Source organism: Heterocephalus glaber, unplaced genomic scaffold, assembly GCF_053883595.1.
Source record: "Heterocephalus glaber isolate CG9 unplaced genomic scaffold, H.glaber_assembly_v1.0 deba00001610, whole genome shotgun sequence".
In the NCBI taxonomy this organism is placed as follows: Eukaryota; Metazoa; Chordata; class Mammalia; order Rodentia; family Bathyergidae; genus Heterocephalus; species Heterocephalus glaber.
In genome coordinates this window covers 32,534,701-32,549,859 of record NW_028258381.1, presented here as the reverse complement: position 1 = coordinate 32,549,859, position 15,159 = coordinate 32,534,701, and the positions used below count along the sequence as shown (strand labels likewise).

The window sequence follows — 15,159 nt, the reverse complement described above, 5'->3', positions numbered from 1 at the left end:
GAAGTCTTTTTGCTTGTTCCTTCTCAATCCAGTGTCATTCTCACCTTTCCTAAGGATAAACACCTTGCTAACTTCTATTTCCATAAAGTAATTTTACCTATACTTGAACATCATTAAGACATATTTTCATAGCTTGTTTCTTTCAATGAAGATTATGTCGGTATTATTTATTCATTTGGTGGTAATTGTAGCTCTTTTTCATCACTGTGTACTATTCCTTTGTTGTAATGTATCACAGTATGCCTTTTATTTTAGATAAGCATTTGGGTTTTGAATTTTTCACTAATATGAGTATTCTTGCATATCTTTTTGTGGACATAGGCATTTACTTCTGTTGTATGTTGTGTGTTATGTATAAAAATATAAAGGCATTTTATTTCTGTTTATTTCCTTTCACTTCTGATGTGTATGAATGGGTCATTACCTGCTTAGGTTTCATTGAAGTGCTCTTGTCATTTTAATAGTTCCTATCTTTTTCTTTCTGACGTGCAGGAGCTCCTTACTGAGTAGTATCCTTTGCATTTTGGACATTGCAGATCTTTTCCCATTGCAGATGCTGTGATACACCCTCAGTGTATTAGAGTTCTTCTCACTTTGGCCTAGCTAAACACACTGTCTAAACAGACTTAGCTTCCTTTAAGAAACACCCCGCAAGTGTCCTCTTCTGTTGTGAATGTCTTCCTGACTTCCGTCTTGAGCCAGGGGAGATTGTGGTGAAGACAGAGGCTTGTGCACTACTGTTCGCTCTTTCTTCTCCGTGAACAATAAGACCTGTCGTGTCCGATAACCACATTGATCCTGACTGGAATCCCAGAGAACTCCTCTCTCCTGACTGAACCGGGAAGTGTTTCTTTGTATACTAGAAACAAGTTGAAGATCATCTAAACTCTTTTGCCCACTTACCCAGGAGAGAACATAACATGTTACAGGCCCAAGCATCCAAGAGGGCTGGATGTAGTTAGAAAATGGAATGTTGTCATCTTCTCTGGCCAGCTGGCTCCTTACCAAGCCCAGTAGTCTAGAGATGATCTGCCTTTGGAAGCTAATAAATTCTCTCAGTGCAGAGGAGTGGTTACCAGTGTTATGTCTTGGCCTAGACATCTCAGACCAGTAAAAACATACAGTCTTGAGTTTCAAAAAGCAAGTGTCTGCAATTTTCCTAACTTGAAGGCTTTTTGGAACCCTTCCAGCTATAAGAACACTCTCTCTCCCTCCATCCACCCCTCCTGCCATCCCCTCCCTCTTCCTCTCCTGAGATATGGCCAAGTAGGAAGTACAATTTTAAGTAAGACCACAATCTCATAGTCTCCTCCCTGAGCATTATCTAGTTACAAAACACTTGTATCTTTTTTTTTGGTACCGGGTATTGAACTCAGGTCCTTGCTACACAGGCGGCGAAACCAGAGCCAAATCCCTGGCCCAACACTGTATCTTAAAGGAGAAATGTGTTCACTTTCACAGTCTTGGAAGATAAGCAAATGTTCAAAGAACCGATTCTCAGACTCCTATAAATCAGCGGTTCTGGTTTGAGTGAAGTTCTCACTCTTAATTCAGAAGCACTTTGCAGTTAATTCCCAAGCTCTATCTTAGACCTAAGGACCCTGAGCTGTGCATTTCTAGGCATGAGCTGATGCTGCTTTCGAGTGGTTCTCCAATTTGAACTGCATCACAGTCACCTGGGAGGACTGTTAACACAGATTGCTGAGTCCTCCCAGAATTTACAATACTTTAGGGTTGAGGTGAGGCCCAAATAATTTGCATTTCTAATAAGTTCCCAGATTGTGCTCCTGCCTTCTGGGTAGTACACTTTGAGAACCCCCTGCTCTGTAGTGTGCTGCCTTGCTGTGCTTTCCTCCTGTCTGTGGGGAGGAGGCAGGAGAGGGAAGAGTTTTTCCTTAGTACTTTCAGAATATTTCCAGTTGCACAAAGTAGTGCCACATTACTTCTGTTTCCCCCAACAGATGATTACAGTGAAGGGGCAGGAAAGAAATCAGAGATGTGAACTGCACTTTATATTCTGACCTCAAATATAGATTCCCAGATTGACAAAGATTTTAAGAAAAATATCACAAATGATGAAGCAAAATTTTATTTCACAAATTGTTGTATTTGAAAATTGTATTTTACATCAGTGAAAGATTATCAGCTGTTTTTCCTTGAGGCAAACTTTTTTTTTTTTTGGTACTGGGGATTGAACTCGGGTCCTTGCGCTTGCGCAGCAGGCAGCGAAACCACTGAGCTAAATCCCCGGCCCTTGGGGAAAGCTTTTAAAATTTAAGATTAAATCTATAGGTCTTTTTATATATTAGGATAAGTCTTTTGTGAAGTGACAGTGTTTGGTTTTTTGTTTTTTATGTTAATTGGCAACTTTATGTGGGTCCATGTTAAAACTTTCTTAATCTGTGATGTACTGTAAATTGCTACTTTAGATTAAATGGGTACAAAATTTCTGGAGGTGAGTAAAGATGAAAGCAGTGGATGTTGTCCCTAGCCCTAGAATAACGTGCCTTGTAAATTCCTTGTGACATTTTTGGAGACCCCAGTTGGGATACTTTCCTATAAATAACAGCCCAGTTTTTATTTTTCTGAGCCATTGACATAGCAGATGTCTGAATGCTTTTCATACCAGGTTTTGGGGCTGAGATGATAGGCACAAAGTTCTCAAGGATCTCAAGTGAAAAACACAAACAATTGTGATTTAGTGAGCAGGGTGCCACAGAGATGGCCTTGGCACCACAGATTTCAGTGCAGTGACTGGGAGAGAGAGCAAGAGGCTGGGACGAGACTTGAGTGGCAAGTGAGGCAGTGAAGATGGGCATTCGCCTTGAAGGAGAGGCGGAGAAGGAATACCGGAAGTGAATGCAAAGACCTAAAGGAGAGGGTGGTTATTCCACAGAGACCTGAGAATGTTTGTATCCTCTGGGGCCCATTTCTAAGAGACAAGAAGATGAGTATAGAGAGGAAGTGGTTTAAACAGTTGCCAAGATGATTCAGAAATAGAAAGGGAGTAGATCCCTGGCATAGATTGAGAAATTTGGATTTAGGAAGAAAAAGATCTGTGCCATTAAATGGTAGGGGAGGTTCAGTGGTGATTCAAACAAATTATGCCTCTCGAGTCTCTTAAGTGGAGGTGAGGTACCTTGATGAACATAGTGACGGATGTAACGGAGTAGGGGGCTTGGGAAGAACCGAATGGGGAAGTGAGGGACATGAGACTAGGGAGCATGGAAAGGGAGGTTAGATGGTAGAGAAACTCCTGTTGAGGTTGAAGGCCATGAAGTTTATGGTAACTTCAGAAAGATGGGTAGATCTTTCTGGGTTACTCTCAAATGGCCTATGGGCTGGAAAGGCAGAGGAGAGGCTGGGCATGGATTTGCTACTAGAAAATGAAAAGAGCAAGGGATTTGAGGTCTTGCTATGAGGAAATTGGGAAGTGGTAGGCAGTGGTACAAGAGTAGCAGACAGAATTAGAAACTTCAGATAAGCTTTCTCCTCAGTAAACTAAGGTGGTTCTAGGTCTTGCTGAAAATGAAGTAGGCTTCAGGCATAATTTTTGTATTGGTCATTTCTCTTTCATTTTTAATAATACTTTGTTTAAAAATAGTTAAAGTTTAATGTACTTAGCAGTCTTGGTTATGGAGGTGTGACTGTTTCCACTCTGGAATCTAGGAAGCCAAAGAGGCCTTGATAAATTAATTATACATAAACAATATAATGGGTTTAGTTTTATTTACTTTTCAAGAAGAAGTGGTTGAAAAATGGCCCTTCTTTCATTCCTTTGGTATTAAATTATGCATTTAATCTTAGAGAACTGTGAGTGAAATATGCTGGTGTGACCTGCTTAGGAAAGTGCATGGGAAAATGGCCATTTGGAATAGATTTGTTAAGAAAAGTTTGAAATTCCTGGACTTGAACTAATTTGTTTTCCGTGGATCCCATGAGAATATTTGAGAAAGCAGATGATGGGATATACTGGATCCTGTGAGTGGCAGTAGTTTAAAGTTATGTTTTCTGGATCTCTTCCATATGGTACTGACTTCTTTGTATTTGACCATGTATGGATAACATAGAATTTCATAGGCCAGATAAGAAAAGAAGCTTTATGCTTTATAAGTAGACTTTATTTTTTTTTTATCAAGTCAGTAAACAAGTTGTTGAACTATTTTTAATTTTTGTTTTTAGCTGTATTCCTCATCCCTGGCTTTGTTTCAAATAAGAAAACATCTTAAAGTTTAAGCTGTTTTAGTCAGGTGTGTGATTAGTATATAGTGTGTCACTAATAAAATGCACTTTATTAATAAAGAAATAGAAATGGTGTGAAATAAAATTGGGAGAATATTGATGTAGAACAAATATGTTTTGCATCAAGTAAAAGGATGATATGATTACTTTGGGCATTTTTGCTTTAGTGACTATTACCATAAACAAATGACCTGTTTTTATGAAGAAGTTCAGTGTGAACTCGATATATTTTGACATGTTAGATTTGACCAGGTCATCCTTTGACTGGAGGATCACAGATAAATAAAATGTTATTTTTCTAAGATGCATGAAATATTTAATTTTTAAAAATTAATTTTATTGGTACATTTTAGGTATACAATATAATGACATTCATCATTGGAAATTTTCACTTTTACATTAGATGTCTTGGTTCTTATTTTTTCTCCATTCCCCTGCCTTCCCTTCAACCCCTCCATCCTTCCCTATTTACAAAGACTTTGTTTCCGTTTTTTCATTTGCTCATATTAATTCCATCCCCTTCTTTCCCCTGCCCCTCCGTAATTTTTCTGTTTTGATAATCTCACATTAATAAATATCACAACTTATTTATTGGTATTTACTTTTTACATTAGCCAACTTTTCCATTACTGGGACAAAATATCTGACATACACAACTTAAAGGAGAAAAGGTTTACATTGGCCCATGGTTTCAGAGCTTTCAGTCCATAGTCATCTGGCTTCAAGGCAGAGCCATGATGAAGGGTGTGGCAGAGGAAAAAGCCTTCCACCTCAGGGCAGCCAGGAAGCAGAGAGGGAGGCAAACCTGAGAGGTGTAGTCTTCAAAGGCGTGCTGCTTAACCCCCTCCTCCAACCAAGCCCCACCTCCAGCAGCCCATGCAGCCGGGAGCTCACTGGTGGATCAACCATTGATGAGGTTAGCGTGATGAGTCTGTGGGAGACACTTCCTATTTAAACTGTAATACTTTTTAATCTACAGAGAAATTACTTATTAATATTTAATTTATCTAATAGTACATATTTCATAGATAAATATGATTATATTCAGCATGCTCAAACGTTTCACCGGTCTCTTATACCAAGATCAAAGCAGATTGAAGAACACTGATCATTCTGTTGTGTTAAAAATAGTTTAATGTGGGGCCAGGGATGTAGCTCAGCGGCACAGTGCCTGCCTGGCAAGCGCGAGGTTCTGAATCGATTTCTGGTACCAAAAAAAAGTTTAATGTGTGTGCTGATTTGTTTCATTTATACTACTAGTTTCTCTTAGTTCATTGAAAAAGTTTTGTACTGTTATCTGTTTCTTCTTTGTAAAAGAGAATCTTTTTTGTCTCTGAATAACTACTTTGAAGATGATGATACCCGGTGTGTTGGTGTGTTAACTATTGTTCTCTTATTATCTCGTTAATCAAATTTTTAAACGTTTTCATAAAATAAAAAATGTATCCTAAGCTAAAAAATAATAAAAGATAGGAAGCCCTGCAAAGACATGAATGTCTAAATCTTAGGCAGCTTTTTCAGTTTTAATAATTTTTTTTCTTGATAATAAACCTCTTTTACCAAAAATGTTACTTTTCATCACATTTTCCCCTAAGTTTCATCGTCTGCCTTTGTGCCATTTTATGACATTTAACACTCAATTTTGAGTATAAGTTTTGTCTCTTAAGTTAGCCTGTCAGCATACATGGGGCCTCTAGCCTTGGCAGACACTTGATAACTAGAGAAATTACTCCCCTTTTCCACTTGAATGAAGTGTTTGCTTTATTTCAGGCTCCTAAAAGCTGATAGTTTGCCATTACCCACAGCCTGTGTTCACGATGAGTGATGTCTACCTTCTGATACAGAGCTTGGGATTACAGAAGCTCTTCAGTTGTGTCAGGAACTATTGTTAGTGTTTAAGACTTTCTCAAACAACATTTTTTAAAAAAATGAATACGTATTTTTACTTTCTGGACATATGCCCATTGCATTGTCCAGAATGTGGAGTATCACATTTGAGAAGAGGTTTGGGTCTTAGTCATTACAGGAATATAATCACAGCCATGCTGAGAAAATTTGGGAATGGTAGAAAGTTCACTTGAGTAGTTTGGCCCAAACTACTTGAAGATAGTCCAGGAAGACATTTACTTTAAATGGTGTATTTGATGTGCATGTCTAATTAATCACATTTGAACTCTAAATTACTGAATCATTCAAAAATGTTTATTTGTATTGCAAACATGCATTTGGGTAATACAAGTACTATAAGAGTTTGGAGGTTATTACCACTTTATCAGTTCTGCTTTCCTTTGTTACACCAAGTATGAGCCATTAAGGAAGTGTGAATTTACAAAGAGATTGGCTTACTATTTATATATGTGCTTTTCTTTTAAGTAACTAGGACTCAAGTGTCCACAGTCATTGATTCTGAAGAAAATGGGATAGATTTAATTTGTAGTTTCCAGATTGGTTTTGATAAACTTGAATATCTCTACATTTTACTCCTTGTAGGAAATCACTGGTGTAATGATATTAACATCTGCACCAATGACTCTTACAGGTGGAACAATCCAAAGTTTTAGTCAAAGAAGGTGGTGTTCAGTTGCTGCTCACAATAGTTGATACCCCAGGATTTGGAGATGCAGTGGATAATAGTAATTGGTAAGAAGTGTTCATCTTCATTGCTTTCCCAGGGTATTTGGAGTACTGGGGAGGTTAGACTTTTTCTGCTTAATATTTTAAAACTTCTTGGGCTGGAGATTTAGCTCAGTGGTTCCACTGCCTGCCTCGCAAGTGCAAGGTCCCGAGTTCAATCCCTGGTACCAAAAAGAAAAACTTCTTACCTAGCAAAGATCATTGAACTTGTTCATGTACCATCTTTGCCACTTACTTGGAAATGTTGGATCATTTCCTTTTTTATACAGTAGAGTTAATACCTATTGTAAAATTATTTTTAAGACAAATTTTAAAACAATATAGTTAAAAACACTAATTCCCACAGTTTAAAACTTTTTGCTCTACTGCAGTTATATCCATTTGTATATATTATTTTCTGTCACATCCTAATTTACCTAATTTTTAGGCCTTCAGTTTTTTCTTAAGTCATAAGTACATTAAATACCCATGAAACTTTAGTCTGAAGCAATTTCATTTTTTATTTTATTTTTTTTGCTGTACCAGGGATTAAACTCGGGACCTTGCACTTGCCAGGCAGGTGTGGAGTCACTGAGCTACATCCCAGGCCGCCCCTTATTTTATTTTTTTGTGAGATAGGGTCTTACTGTGTAGTTCAGACTGGCCTCAAACTCACTGCGGTCCTCCTCCCTCAGCCTCCCAAGTGCTAGGATTACAGGTGTGCAGCACCACACCTGGCCTGAAGCAATTTTCTTAGTACTTTATAAATAATATTTCTATTTTTGAATTCTACATTGCTTTTGAGTTAATTTTCTCTCAACTCTAAAACACATAAACTCACCATGAGCTTTTTCTGTTGTTTGAATTAAGCTCTTCATTTGAAGTTTAAAACTAGATGTGTTTTCACATCGTAAAGTATCTTAGCATTGATATAGTTATGACTGCAAATACTATGATAATTAATTAGCTGTGTTTTGATAGTAAATAATTCATTTTCTTTGATTTTGAAAGTTTCCAAATAATGGAGATTTATGTAGTATAATTTTTACCTGTTTTGAATCAGTGTGAAGAATAATTAGAGATATCTTCAGCTGGTACATTGGCATTTACCTAATTAAAAACATTGATCATTGTCCTCTAATTGTCTTTAGTTGTTCATTCATTTATAGAATTGGAACTTAATCATTTTGTTTATCTACATTCTACAGCTGGCAGCCTGTGATTGACTACATTGATAGTAAGTTTGAGGATTACCTAAACGCAGAATCGCGAGTGAACAGACGTCAGATGCCTGATAATAGGGTGCAGTGTTGTTTATACTTCATTGCTCCTTCAGGACATGGGTCAGTAGTACCTTGATGCTTCTGGTGCTTTATTGTTGTTGCTGCTGCTCCTGCTGCTGCTGCTGCTACTGCTGTTGTTGTTTGTGCATCTTTAGAATCCTGATGTCTATAGAGCCATAACTAGACTAATTATAAAGTAACAAATTCCGTGGAAAATGGCTTCGGACAACCCTTCAAAAACCCTACAAAAGCTAATGATTTTGCTCCTTAGGTCTTCACACTCAAGGATCTCACCTCATGGTAGGAAACCAACTTTCTAGAATGGCTTGAAGTCTCAACCTGACTACTTTAGTTTTTGTTTGACTTTATTTTGTCACTCATTGAACTACCAAATAAGGAGGAACAGCAGTAACCACGGGGTTTAGACATACTCTCAGGGATTCCCAGCATGCTAGTAGAAGTCTGGTAAAAAGGTAATCAGAGCTTAAGTCCCAGTGTTCTCTCGTGCCATTTCTTTCTTCAATAAAAGTCTGTTGACTCCTGTTTCCCTTAGTGCTGAACATCACACCTTTTAGGTTTCATACTGTCAGTGCCAGCCTCTTAAGTAGCTAGATGTTCATCTGATCTGATTGTTATTCTTGTTAGTAGTTAGCATGTACACCATTTGTTGTTACTCTTTGTACTCTTTTGTCATTCTGACTAAATACGTGTCATTATTAGTTGCAGATAGTTCTGGGTTTTTTTTGTTTCTTTTTTCCCCTGGTCCTGGGCATGGAACTCAGGACCTTGCACTTGCCAGACAGGCATGGCACCACTGAGCCACATCTCCAGCCCTCTATTTACTATTCTTGACTTTTTTGTAGGACAGATGGCTGTCATAGTCCAGCCACCTCATGTCTCTCCACCAAAAGGAACTAGATTGTGGTATAGTCTCAGACCAAATAGCATTGTCACCTAACATCCAAATGACAGTACTGCAAACCAGTTCCCTCACCTTTCTTTTGTTTTTGGCTTCTTTCTCCATCTTTTTCCTAGATGGAGAGATGGTCTGATGCTCATTTTCACTCACTTTCTTGGTACAACAGGGAGCCGTAATTATCTAGTTACCATTTTTGCAGTGTCAGATTGGAGTGGTGAAAAATGTTTCTTTTATATCTAATATTCTACAGTGTTTTGAGAAGTTTTCTATCACTTAACTTGACTCATCTACTTAAAAAGCTGAAAAAAAAGTAATCTGAAAAATACGACACATTGTGTAGCATTTTATGAGTACTTGGGTAGCTGCTTCTTGAATATCACATTTTTAAAAATCATTATGTTTTATTTGGTTTAACTTTCCTGGAAGTCAGCTGTATGAAATCTTCAAACTACAGTTAAGTCAATAGAAATTAGTCAGTTTGTATCTTTTGGAGTCTCTCCAAGTAAGTTTTAGTAATTCTCATGAAATCACATTCCTCCCACCTCCCTGGGGAAAATTTATTTCTTAAAATTGCATGGGAAATAAAAGGTTTTGTTGTTGTTGTTAAGAGAAATTTTTTTTCTGTGATTCAAATGAAGTGTAGTGGCTTTGAGCCATTTCTTGTTGGTCACAAAGTATGGGAGTTCCCATGTATAAAAATGTGCATTTGAATACTTTCTCAGCTTAATTATTTTTAGGAATGGAGCAAAATTTTGCCCATTGGTATGTGATGCTATAGATTAAATGAAAGAATATGGCACTTGATTTCTTTTTTCTGGTACCTGGGGATTGAACTCGGGACCTTGCACTTGTGAGGCAGGTGGCGGAACCCCAACCCTGGCCCCAACACTGAATTTTATGTACAATTCCAAATACTCTTTTCTTACAGACTGGGACTCCATGGAGTCCTGTCAATGAATCAAGGCCTTTCTGTCTTATTTGGGGATTCCTTAGATTCCCTTTTTAGAAAGATCTGGATTTTAAATTAATAGTAAATGGGCCCACCAGTGTATTTTCAGTTCCTCATGCCTTATCCCACATGTCATCACTGCATGCAGGGTGGTTTTGTTTGTTTGTTTCTGTGGTACTGAGGATGGAACCTAGGGCCTTGGCATGGAGCAGCGACCCCACCCCAACCTCCCCTTCCCAAGACAGTGTCTTGCTGAGTTGCCAGAGCTGGGCTTGAACTTGGATTCTCCTGCCACATCCTCCCAAAGTGTTGGATTACAAATGTGCATTAGCATACCCAGTTTAGAATGCTATTTTATCCTTTTAAAATTGATTACCATTTTTAAAAAAGATCAGTGTCATTCAGTGAGTTTTATGCCATTTTTTCCCCTTAGAAATAAATACATATATACACACAAATAAATATTTACCATTTGTCCTGTAGTCATTTTTTGCTATAATTTTTCCTTGAATGTGAATTCTAAAAAGAACATTCTGTTTTAAAAAACAAGATTTGGGGCCAGGGATTTAGCTCAGTGGTTCCGGTGCCTGCCTCGCAAGTGCAAGGTCCAGAGTTCAATCCCTGGTACCCCCCCCCCCCAAATTAAAAAAAACAAAAAACAAGATTTAAAAATTGAGTTTGATGATGAAGAGGTAAAAATAAAGGGACTAAAGAAAAATTTCAGCCTGTATCTATAATCCACATGTGAATTAAATGTTTTCTGCTCTTGACATTATGTAAATTTCTGAAATTTATGTGCCGATTTAAACAGGCATAAGAGTTTTATCAAGACTTTCACTGGGTTTTACCTTTTCCCCTACAGTTTAATTTTTAAACTGATTTAAATGTTTTCTGGTCTTAATGTTTTATATTTTAGATGTTGACTTTCTTGATTACCTATCATGATTATTTTTAAATGTCTCCTTAGAAGTTGAGGTGGAATAATAAATAAATAACAGAATTAAACCAGAATTCTTCTGTTTTCCTTTTAAATATAAAGCTTGTTAACTTGGATTTGACTTTTTTTATATTAAATGCTCTTAAGTTTTATTAAAATTTTAAGTTAACTGAATTCTGCTTTTTTCACTGCTTTAAACAGACATAAATATATAAAAGGAGATATGAATCTGTGAATAAACCTATGCTATAATGGCTTAACATGGCACTGGTAATTTAACTTTTTCGTGAGTATAAACTGGGAAACCAGCTAAATATTTAGAAACCTGAGACTGAATTGTCCATATAAATGGCTTTATACTTAGTGAATGTAATGATTGATGAAAAGAAGCAGAACTTACTTATTTCACAGAGGTGAATAAGATTTCTGTTAGCACCAATGAGATGAGGGCACTGTTTGAAGTAATACAGATGGTGCAGTTACTCCAACCACAGTCCTTCTTCCATAATGTCCCTTCTTCTCTGAATGCTTGTAACAAATTCCAGGGTGTTCAAGATAAGGAGAGCTGGAGCAGGTGCTGACTTCTCCATATTTGTTGCCTTCCTTTTCCCTTCTCTGTGCTGGTCAGCCTCACCATTATATGTGGTCTATATTCTTCTAACTTCTTAAACTCTGTGTCCTGATGATCCCAATTTTAGCTGTATGTTTATTTCTATTTATTTAAAAATATAGGCAATTTAATTACTAAGTCAGTATTCATCAATAAAATCAAAACAAAGGTGTTTATTCTGTTTTTCTCATTGTTTTATAAAAATTAAGATATGCCACTTTAGCCAGGCTTTGTGATGAATGCCTGTAATCTTACCACTCTGGGAGGAAGAGGTGGGAGGATCACACATTCAAGCTCAGCCTGGGCAATTTAGTGAGACCCTGTCTCAAAAAATCAAAAGGGATGAAGAATATGTAACTCAGTGCACAGGCCTGGGTTCAATCCCCAGTACCACACACACAAAAAAAGGAATACCACCTTAGAGTAATATTCCTATGCAAAATGTTTTTATTATTTTCATTTATTCTTGGGAATGTTATTTTTTAGTCCCCAGTATATTCTAGATCTAAGGACTTTCTTTGGTTTTCACTTATACTTACTAAAGGACATAAAGAAAATCTAGTTTACTTTTTTTTTTTTTGTCAACAAATCTTTGAGCCCCTTCACCAACTCTTCAGCATTATGCTAGGTGCTAAAACTATAGATGAATGAGATACAAACCTCCCCAGTGGGAATGCTCTTTTAGTGAGAAGGTGGGAAAAACAAATAGGGTGATTACTGTATCACACATTAAGTGTGTGGCCAACTAGAAAAACACCTTGTCTTAGAAGAGGATTGGAAACCAGACTGGGATCCAGGGCCAAAAGGATGAATAGGAATCAGGCAGGGTAGTTCAGAAGATGGTGGGATTAGAGGATGTTCCAGGCAGAGCTCCTGTCCTGTGGGAATTGTGAGAAGAAGTTCAGAAGGATGTGGCACAAGATAGGCCAAGAATGCTGAGAGATGAGGCCAGCTGGAGAACCTTTGTCTTTAAGCCTTATGAGCCACGCTGGCTGAGGAATCCAGCCTTCAGTGTGGTTTCCAATCAAGTAATGGCTCCATCTTTGGCTGCAATGTGGATGGCTTGTGAAAAACGGGAAGGCTTACACAGTTATCCATTCCAGAGGTCTTGGTGGCCTGAACTAAAGTAGTGGAAATGGATACTCTGGCATGAGTGCACAGCACACAAATGCACACACAAGTGTACGCATGTATTTTTCCTCCAGTGGGTCTTGGTGAATCTTTGAAAATAGGAGTCTCAGGTTTCAGGCTCAACTCATTGGGTAGATTTCTAATGTCATTCACTGAGATAGGATGCATAGAAGAGAGCATAGAGATTCAGAGTGAGCTTTTGATTTTATGGACTAAAGGACGTCCCAGTAATACATCCACTAGATAAATGCAGCTCTGGAATTTCAGAGTAACATTTAAGACTGGGCATAAAGATTTAGGAGTTACTGGCCCATAGAGGATAATTGAAATCTATTGTCCTGAAAACAATGCAGAATGTAGTAAGAGAATAGGGCTTACTGGAGAATTGGGGGGGAATGCATTTCTTTCAGGGACAAGCTTGCAGAGGATCCTGAGAAGCACCCTGAGGATCCTAGAAGAGCCAGTGAAGCAGTAGTGGCAGATGCAGTGTAACGGGCAAGTTAGTTTGGTCAGCACCACAGAGGAAGTGTCTGTGACTGGGAGTGCAGCGGCCAGGTGATAGAGCTCCAGGTTGTAATGAACAGAGAGGTGTTGGAGAGAGATGGTTGGTAGCAAGAACTGAATGTATATTTGAAAGGCAACTACTATTTTTCATTTTTAAAAAACCTTGCAAAATTTTAGTAATAAATATGGAGCCAAAACATTTAAGAAATCCTGTTAGGACCACTTCTGGTTTTTCCAGTTCCTCTCAAATGCCCCAAACCATATGACCAGGGCGTTCAATAGCAGGAGTCGAAAAGCCTTCTCAGACACGCTACTGCTTCTTAAACTGTTCTTCCTAACTGTTGCTGGTCCAATGCATGTTCCGAGGGAGCATTTCTGGTAAGTAAAGTTGTTCACTGCATTTAACTGAACATTGGGGATATCAAGAATCTGTTCCCCAAATCGATCAGTGTAGTCATATTCAATACTATGTATTTCAGACTTAAACCGTTGGATATTGAGTTTATGAAGCGTTTGCATGAGAAAGTGAATATCATCCCACTGATTGCCAAAGCTGACACGCTCACACCGGAGGAATGCCAACAGTTTAAAAAACAGGTGAGCAGAATGAATTACCTCTGGGGCTTCTATCTTTCATGTACTTTTCGGTTTTTATTGTTTTTAGTATAACATGTTGCAGTCTTGAGGTTTCACTATATTTTTTATATTGTATTACAAATAACTCTTGAAAATAATCTTTTGCCTTAGTTTTCTTCTGAAAGCTCTTACCCAACATCATAGTACCCGTATCCTTTGTCAGATTAATTGATTAATTGATTGATTGAATTTTGAGACAAGGTCTCACTATTAGTTCAGGCTGGTCTTGAACTCACTATGTAGCTGAGGCTGGCCTCAAACTGACGGCAATCCTCCTCTCTCAGCCTCCCAAAGTACTAGGATCATAGGTGTGCACTACTGCGCTTGGCCTTTGTCAGTTTTTAAATAAGTCCATTTTAGTTTTTGGTTTTTTTAAGAAGGGTCTTGTTACATACCCCAGGCTGGCCTCAAATTTGTAATCCAACTGCCTCGCCCTCCCGAGTGCTAGGATTACAGGTGTGCCCACCACACCTGGCACATAGCCTATTTCAAATGTATTCTTTTTCACAACCCCTGTTATCACCCTTCCTCACACCGGTTAAAGTTATTGTCTTAACATGAATTTCCAGGAGGAGGATTACTCTTCAGTGGCTCTGACTGTTTTTATGGCTCTTTATCCCTACCTCTGCCTTTGGTCACAGTGCTTCCCCAGTAAAACAATTGGTTCTTTTTATAACGAGCATGCCTGTTTCACTATGACCACACCAGCATTTCTTGTCATTTTTATTGTAAAAACTTATTTGGAATAAAGTGTTACCAAGTTGTTGTTGTTGTTTTAACTTTTAATTTTACTTTTCAGGTATATACGGAACATTTTTTAAAAGGAAGACTTTGTTCATTTTTTTAAAATTTCTTTTGTGAACATCTTGTCCAAAAATGTTTGTCTTTGAACGATAGTATGTACTTGCTTTTGCCTGTATGTATTTATATTCTTAGTTTGGATATTTAGTTCTTTTTTATTTTCACAAGTCTACTCTTTTTTCTCTCTTTTGCGCCTTATATTTTTGTTTTCATTGTACTTTATGCAGTACACACACACACACGTGCATGCGCGCACACACAATTTAAGCTTTTTTCTGAAGGCCAGTGATCGCAATAATATTGAGTTAAAGATACCTTTTCTTTGTTTTGTTGTGTTTGGTTTGTTATATCTCACATGTTATGAAATTAGGCTGAATTTATGGAACTCTCTTCTATTGCACCATTCTTTTTTTTTGGTACCGGGGATCGAACTCAGGTCCTTGCGCTTGAGAGGCAGGCAGCGGAACCACTGAGCTAAATCACAGGCTCCACCATTCGTTTTTATTTTGTACCAGTATTGTGTTTTTTAAACCA

At 37.8% G+C, this 15,159-nt stretch overlaps 1 protein-coding gene across 3 annotated transcripts in view; it reads left to right on the top strand.

The window, feature by feature from the left end:
* Positions 1–15,159, top strand: part of Septin7 (septin 7) — a 96,035-nt gene that overhangs the window by 59,541 nt on the left and 21,335 nt on the right. For all 3 annotated transcript variants that reach the window (XM_087196420.1, XM_021254590.2, XM_021254591.2), the window contains 3 exons: positions 6,782–6,882; positions 8,064–8,198; positions 13,668–13,785. In XM_087196420.1, the coding sequence (XP_087052546.1) occupies positions 6,782–6,882; positions 8,064–8,198; positions 13,668–13,785 (354 nt within the window). The remainder of the gene's footprint in view (positions 1–6,781; positions 6,883–8,063; positions 8,199–13,667; positions 13,786–15,159) is intronic.